Genomic DNA, 22366 nt, shown 5'->3' on the forward strand with positions numbered 1-22366 from the left:
TGCGCAGACTTTGCTCGCATATCCGCCGTTCGCCCGTACACTCCAGCCGTATGCAGAACTATCAGCGTTCTTTGAACCTTCCTCAGCATCGCCTAATCATCGACGTTGCAACAAGGTGGAACTCCACACTGCACATGCTTCAGAGAGTGTGCGAACAGAGGCGTGCTGTTATGTATTTGTGGGAGGATACACGGGCAGGCAGTTGGATGGCAGACATGGAGTTGTCAGGTGTGCAGTGGTCGAAGCTACAAGACCTGTGTCAAGTCCTTCAGTGTTTTGAGGAATGCACACGGCTGGTTAGTGCAGACAACGCCATAATAAGCATGAGCATCCCCCTAATGCGTCTGCTGATGCAAAGTTTGACGCACATAAAGGAGCAGGCGTCTGCAGCCGAGGAAGAGGAAAGCCTTGATGACAGTCAGCCATTGTCTGGTCAGGGCCGTGTAGAGGACGCGGTAGCGGGCGAAGAGGAGGAGGAGGACGAGGAGGATGATGGGGATGAGTACTTTTTTAATGAGGAAGCTTCTCCTGGGCCAACAGAAATTAGTGGCGTTGCAAGGCCAGGTTCTGTTTTTTTAAGGGAGACAAGTGACGTAGATTTGCCTGTAACTGCCCCTCAAACCAGCACAACCGCAGATTTGCCAACTGGAACTTTGGCCCACATGGCGGATTATGCCTTACGTATCCTCAAAAAGGACCCACGCATTATTAAAATGATGAGCAATGACGATTACTGGTTGGCCTGCATCCTTGACCCTCGCTATAAAGGCAAATTGCAAAATATTATGCCACATGAGAACCTCGAACAAATATTAGCAACCAAACAAGCTACTCTTGTAGACCGTTTGATTCAGGCATTCCCAGCACACAGCGCCGGTGATGGTTCTCACACGAGCTGCAGGGGGCTACAGGGCAGAGGTGTTAGAGGTGCACAGATCAGAAGTGGCGTTGGACAGAGGGGTTTTCTGACCAGGTTGTGGAGTGATTTCGCAATGACCGCAGACAGGACAGGTACTGCAGCATCTATTCAAAGTGACAGGAGACAACATTTGTCCAGTATGGTTACTAACTATTTTTCATCCCTTATCGATGTTCTCCCTCAACCGTCATTCCCATTTGATTACTGGGCATCCAAATTAGACACCTGGCCTGAATTGGCAGAATATGCATTGCAGGAGCTTGCTTGCCCAGCAGCTAGTGTGCTATCAGAAAGAGTATTCAGTGCTGCTGGTTCAGTATTAACCGAAAAAAGGACTCGTCTGGCTACCCAAAATGTGGTTGATCTCACCTTCATTAAAATGAACCACTCCTGGATTTCAAATTATTTTGCCCCACCTTTTCCGGCTGACACCTAGCTTTCCTATAAAAAGGTCTTGCTTGTGGACTGGTCTTACTGAGTGCTCCAATCTCTTATTTGCAGCAGCTGTTTGTCCAGCATACGACATGGTTACACCTCCCACAATGGGAAAATTCCCCCCACGGGGCCGTGGTCTCACCACTTGGCGCAAGCACCCGTTACAGTGCTGTTCGTCTGAAGAGGTGGGTGTGCCCGCTTTTGGTCGACGGCACTGCCACTGGGTCCCTCATAGTACAATGAAGTGTCTCTGGCAGTGGTGGTGCGCACCCAACGTCAGACACACCGTTGTAACATGAGGGGCCCTGGGACGGTACCGCCGGCCACAAGAGAGTCCCCCCCCCCCCAAGCTCAAACTGTGCTCTACCACGTGCAAAATTATCTCACTCAGCTGCACCAATGTTTAGTCTATGCGCTGACATCATTCAATGCCTGGCACTGACAAACAATACCAATTTGTTGATATCTATGATGCTAGTTAAAGTAGTCTGGGTCAGTGTCCTATATTGACACCAGTAAATACTTGCTGCCAAATTACTTTGTCAGAAACTCAGCAGATGAGCCCACCCCTGTACCTAAGTATGCCACACTTTTTTTTGTTGTTGTTTTGCGAGACATTAACATCTATTTATTTTTTGTGAGTACTAACTGTGTCAGACACTCCTTGCAATCCTCCTCCGCTGACCACAATGCTGCCTGTGTATCCATGTAACCGATTTAAAACTGCCTTGAGACTAATTTTTGTTATTTTAGGCCTTCGTTAGCCTGTCTGCTGTCCCTCCTTGCAATACTCCTCCACTGACCACAATACTGCCTGTGTATCCATGTAACCGATTTAAAACTGCCTTGAGACTAATTTTTGTTATTTTAGGCCTTCGTTAGCCTGTCTGCTGTCCCTCCTTGCAATACTCCTCCACTGACCACAATGCTGCCTGTGTATCCATGTAACCGATTTAAAACTGCCATGAGACTAATTTTTGTTATTTGAGGCCTTCGTTAGCCTGTCTGCGGTCCCTCCTTGCAATACTCCTCCACTGACCACACCAATGCTTCCCGTGTACCCCTGGAACCTATTTAAAAGTTCATAGAGCCTATTTATATATTTTATTTAATATTAATAAAGCCATGATGGACTACGCTGTACCACGCTACAAGCTAACCAGTAGACACTTCTTTTGCGAGAAAAGCCATCCCAACCCTCCACCAGCATGTAAAAGACCGCATTGTCCATGCACTCTGGCAATCTGTGAGTACAAAGGTGCACCTGACAACAGACGCATGGACCTGTAGGCATGGCCAAGGAAGGTTACGTGTCCATTACGGCGAAATGGGTTAATGTGGTGGATGCATGGTCCACAGGGGACAGCCTACTAAGTCTGTCTGCAGTCCCTAATTCAAATTGTCCTCCACTCTCTAAATCTGAGCTTCAACCTTCTGGCTCTCATTAAGTGCTGTTTTTAAAAAAAATTGGTGGTTAGGGCCTACTAACGGTGTCTGCCCCTCCCTGGTGTTTGTCCTCAACTGAATAAATCTGAGCTTCAACCTTCTGGCTCTCATTAAGTGATGTTTTTTAAAAAAATTGGTGGTTAGGGCCTACTAACGGTGTCTGTCCCTCCCTGGTGTTTGTCCTCAACTGTATAAAGCTGAGCTTCAACCTTCTGGCTTTCGGCCTATAGTATCAGATATGAAACTGCATTTGGCCTTCAACTTTGGTTACGGCCTACTAACGGTGTCTGCCGCTCCCTGGTGTTTTCCTCAACTGAATAAATCTGAGCTTCAACCTTCTGGCTCTCATTAAGTGATGTTTTTTAAAAAATTTGGTGGTTAGGGCCTACTAACGGTGTCTGCCCCTCCCTGGTGTTTGTCCTCAACTGTATAAAGCTGAGCTTCAACCTTCTGGCTTTCGGCCTATAGTATCAGATCTGAAACTGCATTTGGCCTTCAACTTTGGTTACGGCCTACTAACGGTGTCTGCCGCTCCCTGGTGTTGTCCTCCACTGTATAAAGCTGAGCTTCAGTCTTTAGGCTTTTGGCCTTTAGTAGCAGATATTAAACTGCATTTGGCCTACTAGTGTGGTTGGGCCCTTAAAACAGTGTCTGCTGCTCCTGGGTTTGCTACTCCACTGAACAAAGCAATGCCGCCTGTTTAGTCCTGTTACCAATTTTGAACTGCATTTAGCCTACTTTATTCTTTGGCCCTATATCTGTTTCCTCTTCATCCTGCCCATTGCCCAGCCACTGCTAGATGAGTCTGCTGGTACATTGACCTAGACCACTACATTCCCCTTGCACTCTACACAGCCAGAATCTGACCCTGATGGCAGTAAGGTTCCCCTTCCCGCATGTTATACCACCTTACACAGGGACAAAGAGGAAGGTGCAGATGAAAGTGCAGGTTCCTTCATCAGGTGGGGGGGCATTCTCGTTGGCGACGTCACTGGCACAGGGCCCCTCAGAGTACGCAAAAGTGTCGCTGCTGGTGGGAAGCGCCCCCGCCGTGCAAACACACCGCTGTACTTTGAGGGGCCCTGTGCCAGTGCCAATGCCAACGAGTGGGCCCCCCCTGCTTGCTTAGGATCACAGCACTTGCAAACTTGACATACTTACCTCTCACTGCTCCACCGCCGTGACGTAGTCCACGTTTCCTGGGCCCACTAAAACCTTGAACCAGCCCTACCCCCCACAACTTTTGCCAAAAGACTCCCAATTTCCAATGCCCAACTATTATTATAAAGTTAATTAAGATTGACAAGCTTCAGAAAACAAGAATGGATGTTTTTGGCATTAAAATGGGCACTGTAGGTGTTTTCCTGGCCTCCACTCACTGCCGACTATGCTTCCCCATTGACTTGCATTGGGTTTCGCGTTTCGGTCGATCCCCGACTTTTAGCGATAATCGGCCGACTGCACTCGACTCGACTCTGGACAAAGTCGGGTTTCACAAAACCCGACTCGATCTTAAAAAAATGACAGTCGCTCAACCCTACTCGGGCACTATCCGTATGCAATTCGTGAGCTATCTGATCATGTTTGTCTCATAGGGGAAGCTTCAGAAAACCTCTTGTACGCAAAAAAAATGATGAAACTCTGATGGTAAAAACTGGCACTGATCCAATACTCATGAAAATCTAAACCAAAACACTGAAGATCAAAATAGTTTTTTTTCATATGAGAACAATCACTTACAGTTGAATATGGCCTACGTGTGTTTTGTTGTCTCGCCCTTTCAGACCATTGCTGTCAACCAGCTGATTTTGCAGGGTGTAGTTACTTTCAGCCTCATATTACTCCTGCAGCAAAATGTAGTGTTGTCCAACTGTCAGCTATGGATGTCTAGAAAGCATTGGTTTTTCTTCATATCTCTAATTTGACTCAAAGAGGCAGTCACAGGGTCAAGACTTCCGACTATGAAATCTAAATGCAATCATCTGCTGCGGTTTTTGAGGGTATTTTCTGAATCCCTCCTATTATAATAATTCTCCCAGTAGAATCTTGAGTGTCACTAGAAGCTAATTTCAGCTTGTTAATATATTGCTGCATGTACATCAGTAATACAGAAGAGACCCTGTATATGCTGAACTTCCCGCACATTTATTGTAATATATTTAATCTTAGAAGGATCTACATTTACTATGAGAAGTAGTTCACCAAATGAACCGTGAATGAATACGTGAAGACACAGGAAAAAAACAGCAGCTGGGATTTCACTTCCCCTTTTCGGTGGGCACAGCGTGGATAAAGATCGAACACTACTTATTGTCAGTCCGGCTGTATAAGACATGCTTCTGACTAGTGGAAACGTGCATCAATGGTCAGAACAATAATAGACACCCCCCCCCCTCTCCCAATTTATAGCTTGTCACTATAAAAAAAAAAAATACACATGAAGATCATAGTGTTCTCTGAACAATCCTCATTTGTGTGCCTTCTGTTAACCATTGCTGCTGGCAGACTTACATTTTTGCATGAGAACTGTAATATTACACAGTGCTACAAAGTGCAATCTACTCTACAAAGCATCTCTCTGATCTAGTTAAGGGAACATTCACATGAACAAAATAAAGAAAACAAATGCCACTGATTGCATATTATTGATGACAACATAGATGAAAAACAGGCCATTTTTTTCTGGATGAAAATCAACTAATTTTTATACACTCGTTTTGTGCTTAGTGTAAGAAGGCCAAGTTCACAAGACCATAGTTTCGCTCCACGTTCTGTTCTGGAAAACACGGCCAGTACTTGGACCATTCTTTTTTACATGGACAGAATGTCTGCATGAAAATAATTGCAGCATGCACCATTCTCTTACGTAATTTGGATGAGACTCGTCTATTCAAGTCTATAGGAGCGCAAAAAAATAAAAATAAAAAAAATCAGAACCTCATTACTGATCAACCGTATAGCCCCCCAGATTCTTACAGATAGATTGCAGTTCTCTAACATAGGAAACTGTATTTGTTCTTATAGGTTTTTTTTACTTCTTTTTGTAAATTTTAATAATTGTTAATGTATACAAAACATGCCAAATGGACAACAATACAGATAAAAAGTCTTCTGGATGAAAATTGGATGATATTTTTTTTATTCGCTCGTGTGAACAAGGTCTCATAGTGAGCGACTGCTCCCAAGACATTAAATAAAAAACAAAAAAGAAAAGTTCTTGTAATATGACTGTGGTTTATCCGTGACATCCTCAACGAGATGACACATTAGCGTTCCGAGGCCGCAATGTGTGCATCAAGCCTTACATTACTATCAATAATTCCATGCAGAAAAGTCTTTGGGATATTTCACGAGGAGAATCTTATTCAAAGTGATCAGTGTCGTAATGCAAATATTACTACCCTAGGAATGTCTGTACTGCTTCATATTAACTCTTTCAATAACAAATTACTGTGAAAGTATGACATTCACCTTACCAGCAGGTATTCAAACCATTCTGCGCCCATTCTCCAGTCGAGACCAAGATCCTTGGTTAGAAAACTGGCCACATTCTGACGTCCACGGTTCGACATAAAGCCCGTCATGGCAAGTTCACGCATATTGGCATCCACAAAAGGAATACCGGTACGGCCCTCTGAAAACAAGATCAGCAAGAAGTATCTGTATCATCTGTGCATCTGGCACACGAGACACAAGCAATCTGCCAATAAAATACTGAAGATATGATAAAGGGTCAGAAGCAAATGACAAACCTTTCCAGGCATCAAACTGCTTGAGATCCTTCTTCCAAGGAACGTCTTTATCCTGAAGACCTAAAGGGATTCAGATATCAAACCGTGAGTAGTTATCATATACCAGTACTGTGAGTTTTGGTTTGTCGATTTTTTTTTAGAGGCTTCTCTACGGGACTGCTAAATAAAAAATCCAGAATAAAGGAACAAAAAAAAAAGCTTGAAATTCACAAAGTTTGCTACTTCGCTTTATAAACACTAAAATAGTATGTGAAGACCTAAACAGTAAGAAACTTTTTAAGGTGTTAATTGTAACTTATCACCTTCCACAGAATAGGCAATAGGGGTGTGATTGTTGGGGGACTGACCACTGGGGCACCACCAATCAGGAGAACAAAGGTCTGAAGTTCCCCTTCTGGAAGGTGTTTCTGCCATTTAATGTAAAGAGAACCTTCATCTGCAGGTTAATAACATTATTACCCTGCCCAGCAGTCGTACTTAGCCAAACGCTTCTGGAAGAAAATGAACTTTATTCCCCCCGGCAGCATTCGGGTTTCAGTCTGAGTATACAGAACATCATCTGTAACCGCGTCTCCGGCACTGACAGACAGCCGGCCCCAGAACCAGTCATCCCACCACTCTGGATACTCAGAGCGGTGCCTGAACCAGCGCCGGCACCACCCCATTACGGAAATCCGAATGCTGCTGCCGGGGCAATAAAGTTAATTTTCTCCCCACAGCATTCGGCTAAGTGCGGTCGCCGGGCAGGTTAGTAGCATTATTAATCTTCAGATTTCCTCCATATCTGCAGGTAATAGTGTTTTTTTTCTGATGACAGCTTCCCTTTAAAGGGAACCTGTCACCCCGTTTTTTGAAGATGAGCTAAAAATAGAGTTAAATAGGGGCAGAGCTGGGCGTTACATTAGTGTCTTTGTGTGCCTTTATTACCCACCTATGCTGCTGAAATACCTTTGTAAAGTCGGCGTTTTGTGCTGTCACTCACGCTGGTCTGGTCCTATGGGCGTGGTGACAGCGCTGTTTCTCCCCCAGATCAGGCTCATCATTACGTTGGTGGCGTAGTGGTGTGCGCATGTCCAAAAGGCTAATCCACTGCCCAGGTGATGAAAAACAGCGCAATCTGCGCTATTCAGCCGTTTACCGGTGGGCGCGGCCATCTTTCCTGTGGCCGCGCGTGCGCAGATGGAGCGCTCTGCTGCCCCGGGCTTCAGGAAAATGGCCGCCACGATCTCCATCTGCGCACACGCGGAATCCCGCGGCCATTTTCCTGAAGCCCCAGGCAGCAGAGCGCTCCATCTGCGCACGCGCGGCCACAGGAAAGATGGCCGCGCCCACCGGTAAACGGCTGAATAGCGCAGATCGCGCTCTTTTTCATCACCTGGGCAGTGGATTAGCCTTTTGGACATGCACACACCACTACGCCACCAACGTAATGATGAGCCTGATCTGGGGGAGAAACAGCGCTGTCACCACACCCATAGGACCAGACCAGCGTGAGTGACAGCAGAAAACGGCGACTTTACAAAGGTATTTCGGCAGCATAGGTGGGTAATAAAGGCACACAAAGACACTAATGTAACGCCCAGCTCTGCCCCTATTTAACGCTATTTTTAGCTCATCTTCAAAAAACGGGGTGACAGGTTCCCTTTAAAAAGAGTATGGAAAAGTCCACCACCTCTTCAATATAGATGGGATTATCCCATTCCCAACCCTTAGAGAAAAATATGGTTTCCCCCCTGGAGAAGTATTTCGATATTTACAACTTAAGAACTTTATCAGCTCTTTACTGAAGAATTCTGATCCCCCATACTCTTTCACTCCATTTGAACAAAGATGCCGTCAAAACCCCCACGCCCCAGGTACTATATCTCTCCTCTATTCGCAAATCAACTCCCCCTCACATAGAAATTGTTTAAAATATACATCTCGATGGGAGTCCGATATTGGATCTACCCTGACCGATTCCGAATGGTCCCAAATTTGGTCCTCCTCAACTGGAGGAATCCTAAATACCCTTATGTTAGAAACTAATTATAAAGTATTAACCCGTTGGTACCTGACCCCAGCGAGAGTAGCTAAGGCAGTGGCCAACTACCCCTCAAACTGCTTCAGAGGATGCAACTCTACTGGAGATATGTTCCATATCTGGTGGCTATGCCCGACGGTTAGGAGACTGTGGATCAGAGTTTACCATTTAGTCTTCTCGGTCACAAATATAAGCCTCAGAAAGAACCCCTGGGAGGCCCTGCTCAATAAACGCATCCCTAATATTCCCAAACACACCCAGGCTCTTATATCATTTATATTTCTAGCAACCAAGCAAACAATAGTTTTGGCCTGGAAAAAAACAACTATAGATTTTTCCGCAGTTAAGTCTCGCCTCTCTTGGTATATGATTAACGAGAAACTGTTGGCTATTCTCATGGACAATGTCAGTAAATTTGAAAGAATATGGCTTCCCTGGGCGGAATATACCAACCACACCCCCTTTGCGGTTCCTGTACTTTATCTAACCAACCCTGAACTGTCTGATTCAGAACAACTCTTCATAATCACTGTACACAACGCAATCTCACCCTCGGTCTCCCTCCCCCCCCCCCCTCCTCTCCCTTTTTTTTTTTCTTTTCCCCCATTTGTGCCTTACTCCATTTCCCCCCTACCCCTTGTAGTTGTTTGATTAAAGAACTACGTGTTATTTGCTTACACGCCTTTTATGCACACGTTGATTTTCAGTTTGTAATGATACCTGAGTTATTGCATTATTTGTAAATTTGAAAATGTTTCAATAAAAACTTATTGTTGAAAAAAAAAAAAAAAAAAAAAAAAAAGAGTATGGAAATAGGCTTCGGCTATCTCCAGCAGGCCTACAATGAATGGAGCCGCAGTGCACATGTACAACCACTGCTCTATTCAGACGGGGAGTCGGGACTCTGCGATGATCATGTAAATAGGTGATAAGTTGCAATCTTGATAATAACCCTTTTATCTATGGAAAAATAAGCTTCAAACACTGTTCTCAATACTGCAAACAGAGCATTTATCAATCCGACGTACCTCTCAAGAAGAATATCCTTCTTCCATATTTCAGAGCCACAAAACGGAAGTAATCTCTCCATAAAAGCTCAAAAATTACCCTAAAAACAGAAATGAAACCACTTGTGTTATGAAATTTTGGAGTAAGGCCGTGTACCCGTGGATGAGTTGCGTCCCGCCAAATATTTTATGGATTACGGAGTTGTGCACTTTGTACACCAATTTGGCCTTCAAAGCCATATAGAAAAACACATTTTTTTATGTATTTTTTTTTTTTTTCAGATCCATGGTAACAACAGAGGTTCTAGATGCCTAGAACGTTCCGACTGAAAACAAGCCTAGTACTGAATCTGTACTTAGCTCTGTGTGCGCGCTCAGGAAGAAACGGTGCGCTCCTTTCGCCTGAGCTGCGCACCCCTCGAGGGGGTGCCGGAGGGATCAGTGGGGCCTCAGGACACAGACCCCCACCAATCTGACATTACAAGTACACTCAAACAATTAAAAACGTTGTATAAGTTTAATTGCTCTCTAAAGAGGACCTGTCAATTGCCATAAATATGTTACCTTTACCTGGAATAAGTGCAGCTGATCTCCTGAATCCGGCATTGATCATTTTTTGTTCCTGAGCCTTTCCGTTCCAGAGATATGGACCTCTTTTCCCTGCATATAAATCTCATCTTTTTAGCCAACTGGGTGTGATCCTAAAAAAGATGCTGATATAGAAGAGTTGTTGGCCACACCCACTTGGTTAAAATACTAGATTTATATACTGTACAGGGAAGAGGGGGGCATGTCTCAGGAATGGAGAGGCGCAGAATCAAGAGAAAAATAATGCCAGATTCAAGAGAACAGCAGCGTTTACAAAAAATGAAAATTACATTTGTGATAGGAGCTTTTTAAAAAGGGTAGGAAAATGCCTTGGGCCATCAGCCACCCACCTTTTATTTGGGATGTCTTGGGCCTGTGTTCTCTAATAAAAGATTATTCTCATATTACTACGACTATAAAAGTTCAGAAAGAATTCAATAAAGAAATTGCTGGATCCTTCTTACCAGTATGTACTCTGATTTGCAGTTCGTTCCTGCTCATATTTGCTGATCTGCTCAGATATATATCGGGGGGAGATACAGCCCAGCGCAAGCCTGAAACACAGGAATAAGTACAGGAGCGCTGCACTGTCACTGGCTCCTCACACTAATGTTATGTGTTTCATCATTCACTCCTGGACTGAAACTTACCATGGAGCAAATTTGGTAGAATAATCCACTCCTATCAGGCCATTACGAGTGTCTTTATAAGAGGCAACCAGATTCTGAAGAATAAAAAAAAGCCACAAAAATAAACCACCAGAGATCAGAAGTCGGGATGATTCTTGGCAACGGGACTGGAGACTGGATTTATAATATATGTATGTAGCTGAAGGTGGAACTATAACTATAAACAAGCGATCAAATTTATGGGAATATCGTAGCGCCCCACCTTTCATTAAAATATAAAATAAAATACATACAAACACTGTAAATAGGATTATAAAAGAAAAGGAAAACGCGCTGCATACCAGTAAATAAATGCTCCGACTCCCCCACTACACCTGGCACAGCCAGCACCTTCCCATATCCCTCCCTGGCACTGTCAGGAGGCATGATCTCGTAGTTCTGGCGGAATGGGTGGGTTTTAATTTTTATGTTATTTACTAGATTTCTTAATATTTTTTTAACTTTTTGTTAGTCCCACTAGGGACCATGCAATCATTTGTACAACACCCTATAATACTTCTGTACTGCAGAAATCTGGCCGGTCAGCGTTCTCCTTTTTCGCCTCGCCTATAGCACGGATCACTAGGAGTACTAAGATAGCAGACCTGGGATCCTTCAATAGAATGACTTTACAATTTATGGACTCCCTGGAACCGCACAGTGGACGAGACCAATGGGATAATACAGGGAGCTTACTCCTAAGGGTATGTGCACACGTCCGGAATGCATGCAGAATTTTCCTGAGATAAATCTGAGGTTTTCCGCAGGAATTCTGCATGCGGTTTTTTTTTTTTTTGCGCGGATTTGACGCATTTTTTTCTTGCGGATTTTATGCAGATTTTTTTGCGTTTTTTTTCCTGATACTCCAAAACAATGGGAAATCCGCAAAAAATCCGCAAAAATAATGAACATGATGCTTCTTTTCCCGCAATGCGTTTTTTTTTTTGCGGAAAAAAACGCATCATGTGCACAAAAAATGCGGAATGCATTCTAAATGATAGCATGCATATCTATGCGTTTTTATGCATTTTTATAGCGTTTTTATCACGAAAAAACGTGCAAAAAACGCGAAAATTCCTGAACGTGTGCACATACCCTAAAGTCTAACAGAAGAGATGCCGCGGTCGCAACTGACCACAGCATGTAAGGTGTTAACTAGCTGGTCTGGAGATAGCGCCAATTCTGGGGCAACTCGACTCCTGCTATATAGAAATCTCAGCAAATACGCCCCCTAGTGCCTTCGGCTGAAAATGAGAGATGGTGCCAAGGGATTAAAAATTATACAGATTACTAGTTTACATCTGTAGTTGCAAGTAGTACTCGTTTCTTGCCATGTGGTCAAGACAAAAAGATTGTTTAATTTTTATTCCCAAGTTTTAATACAATTGTTGGTAGCTCTGCACCCCCAATGATAAAATGCGCCGAACGTTTGACGAGCAGAACAGTAGTTGTCCCAAGAAGTACAGAGTACCTTCATTACTTACCGAATCCCAGAAATAATGCTGCAGTCTCTGCAAAGCTTGACTCTCACCACCGCTGCAGGGGAACGCTGACCTTGGATCTGTTAGAGGTTCTGTCGACCATGACAAATAAATCCGGAATGTTATAAAGAACCATAACACCAAACCAAACAAGAAATAATAAAGACCTAACAATATTCACAGATGTTTAAAAAAAAACAAAAAAAAAAAACAACTTTCAGGCTCTTCACATGTGTGAACCATCTTCTCTGCTCATCGGACACTCTAATGGAAAGCTCCCACCAGTCAGCAGTCGCTGATCAGCTGCAGCGGTCACACATCCCAAACCATCACCGTTCCTCCGATGTTGGTGAAGTATAAAGTTTTTTTTTTAATTATTTTAGTTTGCACAATTGAGCAATTATAAAAGTGTTTACAGCGCCTGAGGGTAGGTTCACACGACTGATTTAGCCACATACGTGAAAAACAGACCGATCATTAAAATCAGGGTTTCATCAGAGTGACATCAGTTTTTCTTGTCTATGGAGAGAGAAAAAAAATGTTTCTCCACATTCTCCATTCTGTCAGTCACTGAAAATCAGATCACAATAGGGCGCCATCCAAGCGCAGACAGATTTTTTTTTTGCATTGCCGATTTTGATCTGACTCGAATAGCACTCGTATGAGAAAATCTGTCATTCACGGGCCCTAAGGCAGATCTTACATTTAACCTTTTTTACACGCTTAGGTAATTGTATCACAGATGCTTTGATCAGGAAGCATTAATGACCATCCGGCAGAATGCTACAACCTTGCTGCCCAAAATCATCCACCGTCGGGACAGAGCCGTCCTCCAGGTCTGGTGGCAAAGACTTCACCTTCTCTGGCATCTGTAATGTTGGCCGTACTTTGCTTTGCGCCTCTACAGCTTTCCTGAACTGCGTATAGACATCCGGTAAACTACAAGATAACATGAAATCATTAGGTGCCTGTAGAGACAGAACGTGGTCGCAGCGGGCCCCCACATGTGACCAGGGCCCAAAGTTTACATCAAAAAGGTCATTTTCATGACACTTGCAAATTTTGAAAACGTTACCTAGAGATGTGTCGGAAGGGTAGATCTTCCCGATGATACAACGTGGACCCCCAGATTGTATGAAACCTGACACCGTGCTGGGTGCAGACTTGTTTTACGGACTTCTCGACATCCAGCTCTTCCTTTGTTGCCTAAAGAATAGTTGTTATAGGTCATTGATACGACTTGTCCAGGACATAGGCCTTGGGATAGGTGATGTCAGCTTGGTGGGGGTCCGACACCCAACATCTCTACAATGCCGCTCCGGAAGCCAAGGGAAGGCTAGAGCATACGGAGAAGGAACGCTACAGCTCTGTGGCCAATCTCAGGTACTGCAGCACAGCTCTTACTGAAGTGAATGGGAGCGGAGCTACAGAACCCAAAGAAAAGGCCACTACACAGTGCACAGAGCTGTAGTGTTCCTGCTCTGTACACTTCCAGCCAGGACTGTGAAGTCGGAGTCGTGGAGTTGGAGTCGGAGCCCATTTTGGTGGAGTCGGAGTCATGGAAATTGAGAAGTCGGAGTTGGAGGTTTGGCTTACCGACTCCACAGCCCTGTCAGGGCTTTGGAGTCGGAGTCTGAGCCCATTTTGGTGGAGAGGGAGTTGGTGTCATGGAAATTGAGGAGTCGAAGGTTTGGCTTACCAACTCCACAGCCCTGCTTCCAGCACATTATTATTATTTATTATTATAGCGCCATTTATTTTATGTCGCTTTACATGTGAGGAGGGGTATACATAATAAAAACAAGCACAATAATCTTAAACAATACAAGTCATGTCTGGTACAGGAGGAGAGAGAACCCTGCCCACGAGGGCTCACAATCTACAAGGGATTGGTGAGGATACAGTAGGTGAGGGTAGAGCTGGTCATGCAGCGGTTTGTTGATCAGTGGTTACTGCAGGTTGTAGGCTTGTCGGAAGAGGTGGGTCTTCAGGCTCTTTTTGAAGGTTTCGATGGTAGGCGAGAGTCTGATATGTTGTGGTAGAGAGTTCCAGACTAGGGGGGATGCGCGAGAGAAATCTTGTATACGATTGTGGGAAGAGGAGATAAGAGGGGAGTAGAGAAGGAGGTTGCGTGCAGGTAAGTACTGGGAGACGAGGTCACAGATGTATGGAGGAGACAGGTTGTGGATGGCTTTGTATGTCACGGTTAGGGTTTTGTACTGGAGTCTCTGGGTAATGGGGAGCCAGTGAAGGGACTGACAGAGGGGAGAGGCCGGGGAATAGCAGAGGGACAGGTGGATTAGTCGGGCAGCAGACTTTAGAATAGATTGGAGGGGTGCGAGAGTGTTAGAGGGGAGGCCACAGAGCAGGAGGTTGCAGTAGTCGGGGCGGGTGATGAGGGCATGGACTAGGGTTTTTGCAGATTCTTGGTTTAGGAATGTACGGATCCGTGAAATATTTTTGAGTTGAAGGCGGCAAGAAGTGGTAAGGGCTTGGCTATGTGGTTTGAAGGAGAGATCAGTGTCAAGGATTACCCCGAGGCAGCGAGCTTGTGGGACTGGGGAGAGTGGGCAGCCATTTACTGTAATGGATAGGTTCGTTGGGGGAAAGATGATGAATTCTGTTTTGTCCATGTTAAGTTTTAGAAATCTAGCGGAGAAGAAGGATGAAATAGTGGACAGACATTGAGGGATTCTGGTTAGTAGGGTGGTGATATCTGGTCTAGAGATGTAGATCTGTGTGTCATCAGCATAGAGATGATACTGAAAACTGAGATTCTATGAGATGTCCCAGGCCAAAGGTGTAAATGAGAAGAGCAGGGGCCCTAGGACTGAACCTTGCGGGACTTCGACACATAGGGGGCGAGGTGAGGAGGTGGTGTGTGAGTGGGAGACGCTGAATGTCCGGTCTGTTAGGTATGATGAGATCCAGGATAGGGCCAAGTCTGTGATGCCAAGGGATGAGAGGGTCTGTAGTAATAGGGAATGGTCCACTGTGTCAAAGGCAGAGGACAGGTCCAGGAGGAGGAGGACATAGTGTTACTTGCTCTTGGCGGTTAGTAGGTCATTGGTGACCTTAGTTAGAGCTGTTTCAGTGGAGTGGGGTGACCGGAAGCCAGATTGCAAGCGGTCGAAGAGGGAGCAGGAAGACAGTTCAAGATGGACTTGTTGTTCCAGTAGTTTTAAAGCATAGGGGAGAAGTGATATGGGGCGATAGCTAGATGCAGAGGATGGGTAAAGAGAGTGCTTTTTGAGGATAGGTGTGCTTAAAGCTTGAGAAGAAAACACCAGTTGTTACTGATAGGTTGAAGAGATGGGTTAGGGTTGGGATGAAGTTTGTGGCGAGGTTTGGGATGAAGTGGGAAGGGATCGGGTCAAGTGCACAGGTGGTGAGATGCGATCTTGAGAGGAGAGTAGAGTCGATCTTCTGCAATGGTAGAGAAGTTGGTTTTGGAGGTGGAGGGCTGGGCATTTGGGAGGAAAGGCTCTGGGGTTGTCGACCAAAACTGTCTCTGATGTTATCAATCTTCTGCTTGAAAAATGAGGCAAAATCTTCAGCTGAGATGAGTGGGGAGGGAGGAGGTGCTGGGGGACGGAGGAGAGAATTGAAGGTGTTGAATAACTGTTTAGGGTTGTGAGACAGGGAGGATATGAGAGATGAGAAGTAGGTTCTCATGAGGGCCCTACTAATAGCCGAACATAGCCAGGTGTCGAGCTTCCAACCACCCGACAGTAAATTACTGTATGAGACGGCCGTCACAGACTGAACATACCTCTTCTTGTAGAGCCACGGCGAACACTGCACCGATCTGCTTGATCAGATCCTCAATGACATTTTCAGGTTGACCTCTTCTAAATAGCAAATTGCTGTAAAGATACAAAGGATGATGAGAGTGGTGGTCTACATTGTATGTTCCCAAATAAAAACTTAAGTCCTACAATCAGCCTTAGACCATGGTGACACCGTTCAGTAGTTGGTCAGTATTTTGCATCAGTATTTGTTCCACTCCTGGTTTTGGTTACAAATACGGATATAAAATACTGAACAAATACTGAATGTGGCCTAAGGGTTTGTTCACCCGCAACGTTTTTTTCTGCATCAAAATGCAAGAGTTTTGGGAAGAATAACATTGTGTGAAATACGTGCGCTTTTATGTCTTTTTTCCCCCATTCATTAAAATGGTGAAAAATGCTACAAAATGCCATGTGTGAACATACGTTTACCTTCCTTTTTACTACAGTCCTACAATCAGTCTTACCTTCCTTTCTTCTGGAGCATGTTTCTCAAGTCCTGCACACTTTCTAACAGAAACTTTAAGCGATGGGGCCCGGTCTTGGGGAAATTGTAGTAATGTGTTCCCAAATAGTGTCTTGGATCAAAGCAGTAGAGAGGGACGATGTGATCTGCATTTCTGTGAGCCCAGAGCAACACCTGCAACATAAAGAAAATAGTGGACGTCTTCTGCACAGAAATAGGACCACCAGAAATCACAGGCGACCCCCTTATTCCCTACAGAGCTCCTCAGTATCTATTGCTTATTCTAAGGGTATGTGCACACGTTGCGGATTCTGCTGCGGATTTTTCCGCAGCGGATTTGGAAAATCCGCAGTGCAAAACCACTGCGGTTTTCACTGCGGATTTTCTCGCGGTTTCTTCTGCGGTTTTTCAACTGCACTTTCCTATTGGTGCTGGTTGAAAACCGCTGCGGAATCCGCACAAAGAATTGACATGCTGCGGAAAATAATCCGCTGCGTTTCCGCGCTGATTTTTCCTCAGCATGTGCACAGGGATTTTTTTTCCCATAGGTTTCATGATACTATAAACTTTGGGAAAACTGCTGCGGATCTGCAGCTTCGGATCCGCAGCAAAATCCGCAGCGTGTGCACATACCCGAAGTGGGAAAGTGCCAGAATTGGCGCATCGTACAGATGCGCCATTTCTGGGGCGGCTGGGAGCTGGAATTTGTAGCCGGGGGAAATATCCATGGCCCCTTCCTAGGCTATGAATATCAGCCCGCAGCTGTCTGCGTAGCCTTTCTAGCTATAAAATATAGGGGGACCCCACGTCATTTTTTTGGGGGGGTCCCCTTATATTACTAGCCAGTAAAGGCTATGCAGACAGCTATGAGCTGATATTCATAGCCTGGGAAGGGGCCATGGGTATTACCCCCTTCCCAGGCTATAAATATTGGCCCCCGGCCGTCGGCTTTCCCCTCTGGCGCAGAAAATTGTGCGGGAGCCCACGCCATTTTTTTTCCCATTTTTGTTCAAAATTAAACATATTGTTCATTAATAAACATCAGCCTTGCTATTATATATCTATGGATATATCCATAGATATATCTATATATCTATAGATGGATATCTATGGATATATCTGTAGAAATATCTATAGATAGATATATCTATAGATACATATATATATCTATCCATATATCTATTTACATCTATCCATAGATATATCTATAGATATATGAATATATATATATATATATATATATGTATCTATAGATCTATCTATCTCTCATTCCTTCTATCTATCTATCATCTATCTCATTCCTTCTATCTCTCTATCTATATATCTATCTATCTCATTCCTCCTATCTATTATCTATCGATCTGTGTGTAATGGAGTGTGGGTTGGACAAATGTAAAAGAGGAGGTTGGACAATAAATGACATCATAAATCTTTTTTTTTTTAATGTTCAATAATAGATCTTTATTTAGCTTTCAAAAATGCATCAAATCCGCACAAAAAAAACGCACCTGCGTTTTCTGCCAAGAGATGCGGATTCAGTGCGGAAAAATTCGCAGGCAAATCCGCAACGTGTGCACATAGCCTTCGAATCCGTCAGTCAGCCCGCTATGGTGGTGTGAAGGGGAGTTTGTAACTCTTCTATCTTTTTCCGAGCTCCTCTGAGCTCATTTATGACCACATCACAGTTGAGTGTGCAGGGAAAGAAATAGCCTGTAAAACCAAACTATGGATATTTTTTAATGAAACCCAATTGCCAAAAGAGCCCCTTTAAGGGTATGTGCACATGTTGCGGATTCGTGGGCGGATTTTTCCATGCAGAATCTGGGGATTTACAACGGTTTTAGTGTGGATTCCACCTGCGGTTTTTACACCTGTGGATTCCTACTGAGGAGTAAGTGTAAAATGCTGCGGAATCCGCACAAAGAATTGACATGCTGCAGAAAATACAACGCAGTGTTTCTGTGCAGTATTTTCAGCATGTGCACTGCGGATTTGGTTTTCCATAGGTTTACATGGTACTGTACAACGCATGGAAAACGGCTGCAAATCCGCAACGTCAAATCCGCAACGTGTGCACATAGCCTAATGCCTCAGAGAGTACAAGTATGTCCTGGGACTTGTGCATTTGCAGTGGGACTTCCGAAATCTCATGGATTTTGCTCCTGTCGGCAATTAAAGACTGCAGAATGTTTTTTTTTTAGCATTTTTCTTTCACCCGTAGAAAGCAAAGAGAGAGCGCAAAATGCAACAAATGGGTTTCAATGCATTTTTGCAGCACTTTACGTGATCACACATATAATCCATGCCAAAAAGTGCAGCTAAGTTTTTATCTTACCATTTTTTTTTACTGCCAGACAGCAGGTTTAGGCTGCAGAAAAAAACGCTGTGTGTGGATATAAGCTTGCACAGCCAACACCTGCCACTGACAGCAGCGACAGGAGCTAGATCCAATCCCTGCTGATTAGAGAGAAGCTGACAGCAGACACTGCTCCCGATCTGTGGCGGCCTGTGTCACCGCTGTATGATCTCAGCCAGGTACGTACGGCTCTGAGGATCCGCCTGGACGACCAGCTGTGATCGCCGCAGTGTTTCAGAGTCAGACGTACCTGGCTGGGATCATACAGCGATGTCTGATATGTGCTGACTATGGCTGGCCCGCATGTATCAGCTGTCAGGTTCATGGTCAATGTTTAACAGCAGCATTTAAAGGGACACTGTCAGTACAGAATGGCTGCTCAAATTAAGTCCCACCGCTCTGAGATTCACGGCCAATCATCCCTCCTCTTCTTTGATTGACAGCTCTGGCTTCATAGGCCAGAGGAGGGTGGTGACAGAAGCAAAGCAAGCAGGTGGGAAGGTGCATATAAGTGATTGGCCCCACTGGGAGGCATCGCTTGTGCTTGGTGTGAACAGTCATTCTGTGTTGACAGGATCCCTTTAAGTGACTCGCCCATGTAAGCACTCAACAACTGTGGGGAACTGATGGGTTCCATAGCTGCATAAGGCTAAGTTCACATTTGCGTTCAGGGGCTTTGCGGAGGGTTGCATACGTCCTCCGTTAAGCTCCGCATACTTCTGCATGTGTCCTGCGTACCTATCTTTAACATTGGGTATGCAGATGTAAGCGGATGCATTGTTTTGAAGCGCCTGACCACATGGGAACACAACAAGTTGCGTCTTGCGCAGACGGCGGGCGCGTCCAAATAATGCATCCGCTTACATCTGCATACCCAGTGTTAAAGATAGGTACGCAGGACACATGCAGAAGTAGGCGGAGCTTAACGGAGGACGTATGCAATCCTCCGCAAAGCCCCCGAATGCTAATGTGAACCCGGCCTTAGGCCTACTAAAGGCCCCTCTTGCTACGGTTTTTGGACTTTAATGACTCAAAACCTAAGCAAAAAAAAAAACAAGTTGGTGTCACCATGGCTTTAAAATTTAAATCTATATAATAAAAATATCAAATAAGTTCACCTATAATGTAAATGTTGTAATGAGAAAAAAAAACACAAGAAATGTTATTTATGGCTATGGGAAAAATAAATAGTTATGGAGCTTAGAAGAAGGGGAAGAAAAAGTATGAAAAAATTAATTAATGGTTAATTGGTTAATGAAAGGGCTCATAATTATCCACACATGCATCACACAATGGCAGAACTCTGAACACACAGGTTTCTGTTACAAGTCTGCGCCTATAGAACCCGCTGCGCTCTGCCCCGTCCATCCTACGCTCTGCCCCGCCATCCTGCGCTCCGCCCCGTCCATCCTGCGCTCTGCCCCGTCCATCCTGCGCTCTGCCCCGTCCATCCTGCGCTCTGCCCCGTCCATCCTGCGCTCTGCCCCGTCCATCCTGCGCTCTGCCCCGTCCATCCTGCGCTCTGCCCCGTCCATCCTGCGCTCTGCCCCGTCCATCCTGCGCTCTGCCCCGTCCATCCTGCGCTCCGCCCCGTCCATCCTGCGCTCCGCCCCGTCCATCCTGCGCTCCGCCCGTCCATCCTGCGCTCCGCCCCGTCCATCCTGCGCTCCGCCCCGTCCATCCTACGCTCCGCCCCGCCATCCTGCGCTCTGCCCCGCCATCCTGCGCTCTGCCCCGTCCATCCTACGCTCTGCCCCGCCATCCTGCGCTCCGCCCCGCCCATCCTGTGCTCCGTTCCTTCCTGCGCTCCGCTCCGTCCATCCTGCGCTCCGCCCCGTCCATCCTGCGCTCCGCCCCGTCCATCCTGCGCTCTGCCCCGTCCATCCTACGCTCTGCCCCGCCATCCTGCGCTCCGCTCCTTCCTGCGCCCCGCCCCGCCCATCCTGCGCTCCGCTCCGCCCATCCTGCGCTCCGCTCCTTCCTGCGCTCCGCTCCTTCCATCCTGCGCTCCGCCCCGTCCCCCGCCGCACACGTGTAGCACAGCTCCGCCCCCGTGTTATACAAGCTGCACCAGCAAGCCAATCAGCGTGCCCGTAGCCGGCAGCAGTGCGCGGCTGTTGTGTAACCTCTTGCAGCTCTCGTAACTGCAGCAGCTCGGGGTAGAGTCGTGCACTCGGCGATATACCGGAGCATCAGGCGATCAGTACCTCATTATCGTGATAGCGCAGGTCGTTCCTCAGCAGACAGATGATAGTCCTGCCCGGCGCCGCCATTGCTCTCAACTTGTCACTTGGCTGCTGTTCTGTCAAATCCCGCCTACCTTACAAGTCTACTGCAGTTCACAGTACAGCCACTAGAGGGCGACCTACACGGACTATGTCAGAGCTTATAGGGAACCTGTCACCCCCGGGGGTTTACACTCGGATGAGTCCCGCACGTCAATACCCGGCAGTCAGATCGGAGCGTGCGGCTGCATAGGAAATGGAATACATACAGCCGCATAGGAATACATACAGCCGCATAGGAATACATGGAGCCGCAGAGGAATACATGGAGCCGCAGAGGAATACATGGAGCCGCAGAGGAATACATGGAGCCGCAGAGGAATACATGGAGCCGCATAGGAATACATACAGCCGCAGAGGAATACATGGAGCCGCAGAGGAATACATGGAGCCGCAGAGGAATACATGGAGCCGCAGAGGAATACATGGAGCCGCAGAGGAATACATGGAGCCGCATAGGAATACATACAGCCGCAGAGGAATACATGGAGCCGCAGAGGAATACATGGAGCCGCAGAGGAATACATGGAGCCGCAGAGGAATACATGGAGTCGCAGAGGAATACATGGAGCCGCAGAGGAATACATGGAGCCGCAGAGGAATACATGGAGCCGCAGAGGAATACATGGAGCCGCAGAGGAATACATGGAGCCGCAGAGGAATACATGGAGCCGCAGAGGAATACATACAGCCGCAGAGGAATACATACAGCCGCAGAGGAATACATGGAGCCGCATAGGAATACATACAGCCGCATAGGAATACATGGAGCCGCAGAGGAATACATGGAGCCGCATAGGAATACATGGAGCCGCATAGGAATACATACAGCCGCATAGGAATACATACAGCCGCACGCTCCGCTCCTGAGTGCCCAGTGCAGTGCCGGGTACGGACGTGCGAGACTCATCCGAGTTTCTCGCAAGTGAGTATGACCCCAAAGAGGGCAGAGGCACCTTCAGCAGCACAAAATTTGCCACGGTGCAAAAGTTGGGAGGTATGTTAAAAGTAGTAGGGGCGCAACAAAATAGTTTCGCCTAGGGCGCCATAATCTCTCGGGCCGGCCCTGTGCATATGTTTCTATTATACTTTTCCTTTATTTGTTCCACTCCTGGTTTTGGCTTCCAAATACTGATGTAAAATACTGAC

At 45.9% G+C, this 22366-nt stretch overlaps 1 protein-coding gene across 1 annotated transcript in view; it reads right to left on the bottom strand.

The window, feature by feature from the left end:
* LOC143781823 (cryptochrome DASH) overlaps positions 1-21246 on the bottom strand; it is a 37264-nt gene extending 16018 nt beyond the window's left edge. The window contains exons 1-11 of the mRNA XM_077268691.1: positions 21140-21246; positions 16578-16750; positions 16092-16185; positions 13395-13525; positions 13110-13258; positions 12323-12411; positions 10821-10894; positions 10635-10724; positions 9604-9683; positions 6553-6612; positions 6277-6434 (exon numbers count right to left, since the gene is read on the bottom strand). Coding sequence (XP_077124806.1) covers positions 6277-6434; positions 6553-6612; positions 9604-9683; positions 10635-10724; positions 10821-10894; positions 12323-12411; positions 13110-13258; positions 13395-13525; positions 16092-16185; positions 16578-16750; positions 21140-21205 — 1164 coding nt within the window. The 5' untranslated portion in view covers positions 21206-21246. The remainder of the gene's footprint in view (positions 1-6276; positions 6435-6552; positions 6613-9603; positions 9684-10634; positions 10725-10820; positions 10895-12322; positions 12412-13109; positions 13259-13394; positions 13526-16091; positions 16186-16577; positions 16751-21139) is intronic.
* Between the last annotated feature and the right edge of the window lie 1120 nt (positions 21247-22366).

Source organism: Ranitomeya variabilis, chromosome 6, assembly GCF_051348905.1.
Source record: "Ranitomeya variabilis isolate aRanVar5 chromosome 6, aRanVar5.hap1, whole genome shotgun sequence".
NCBI classification, from domain to species: domain Eukaryota; kingdom Metazoa; phylum Chordata; class Amphibia; order Anura; family Dendrobatidae; genus Ranitomeya; species Ranitomeya variabilis.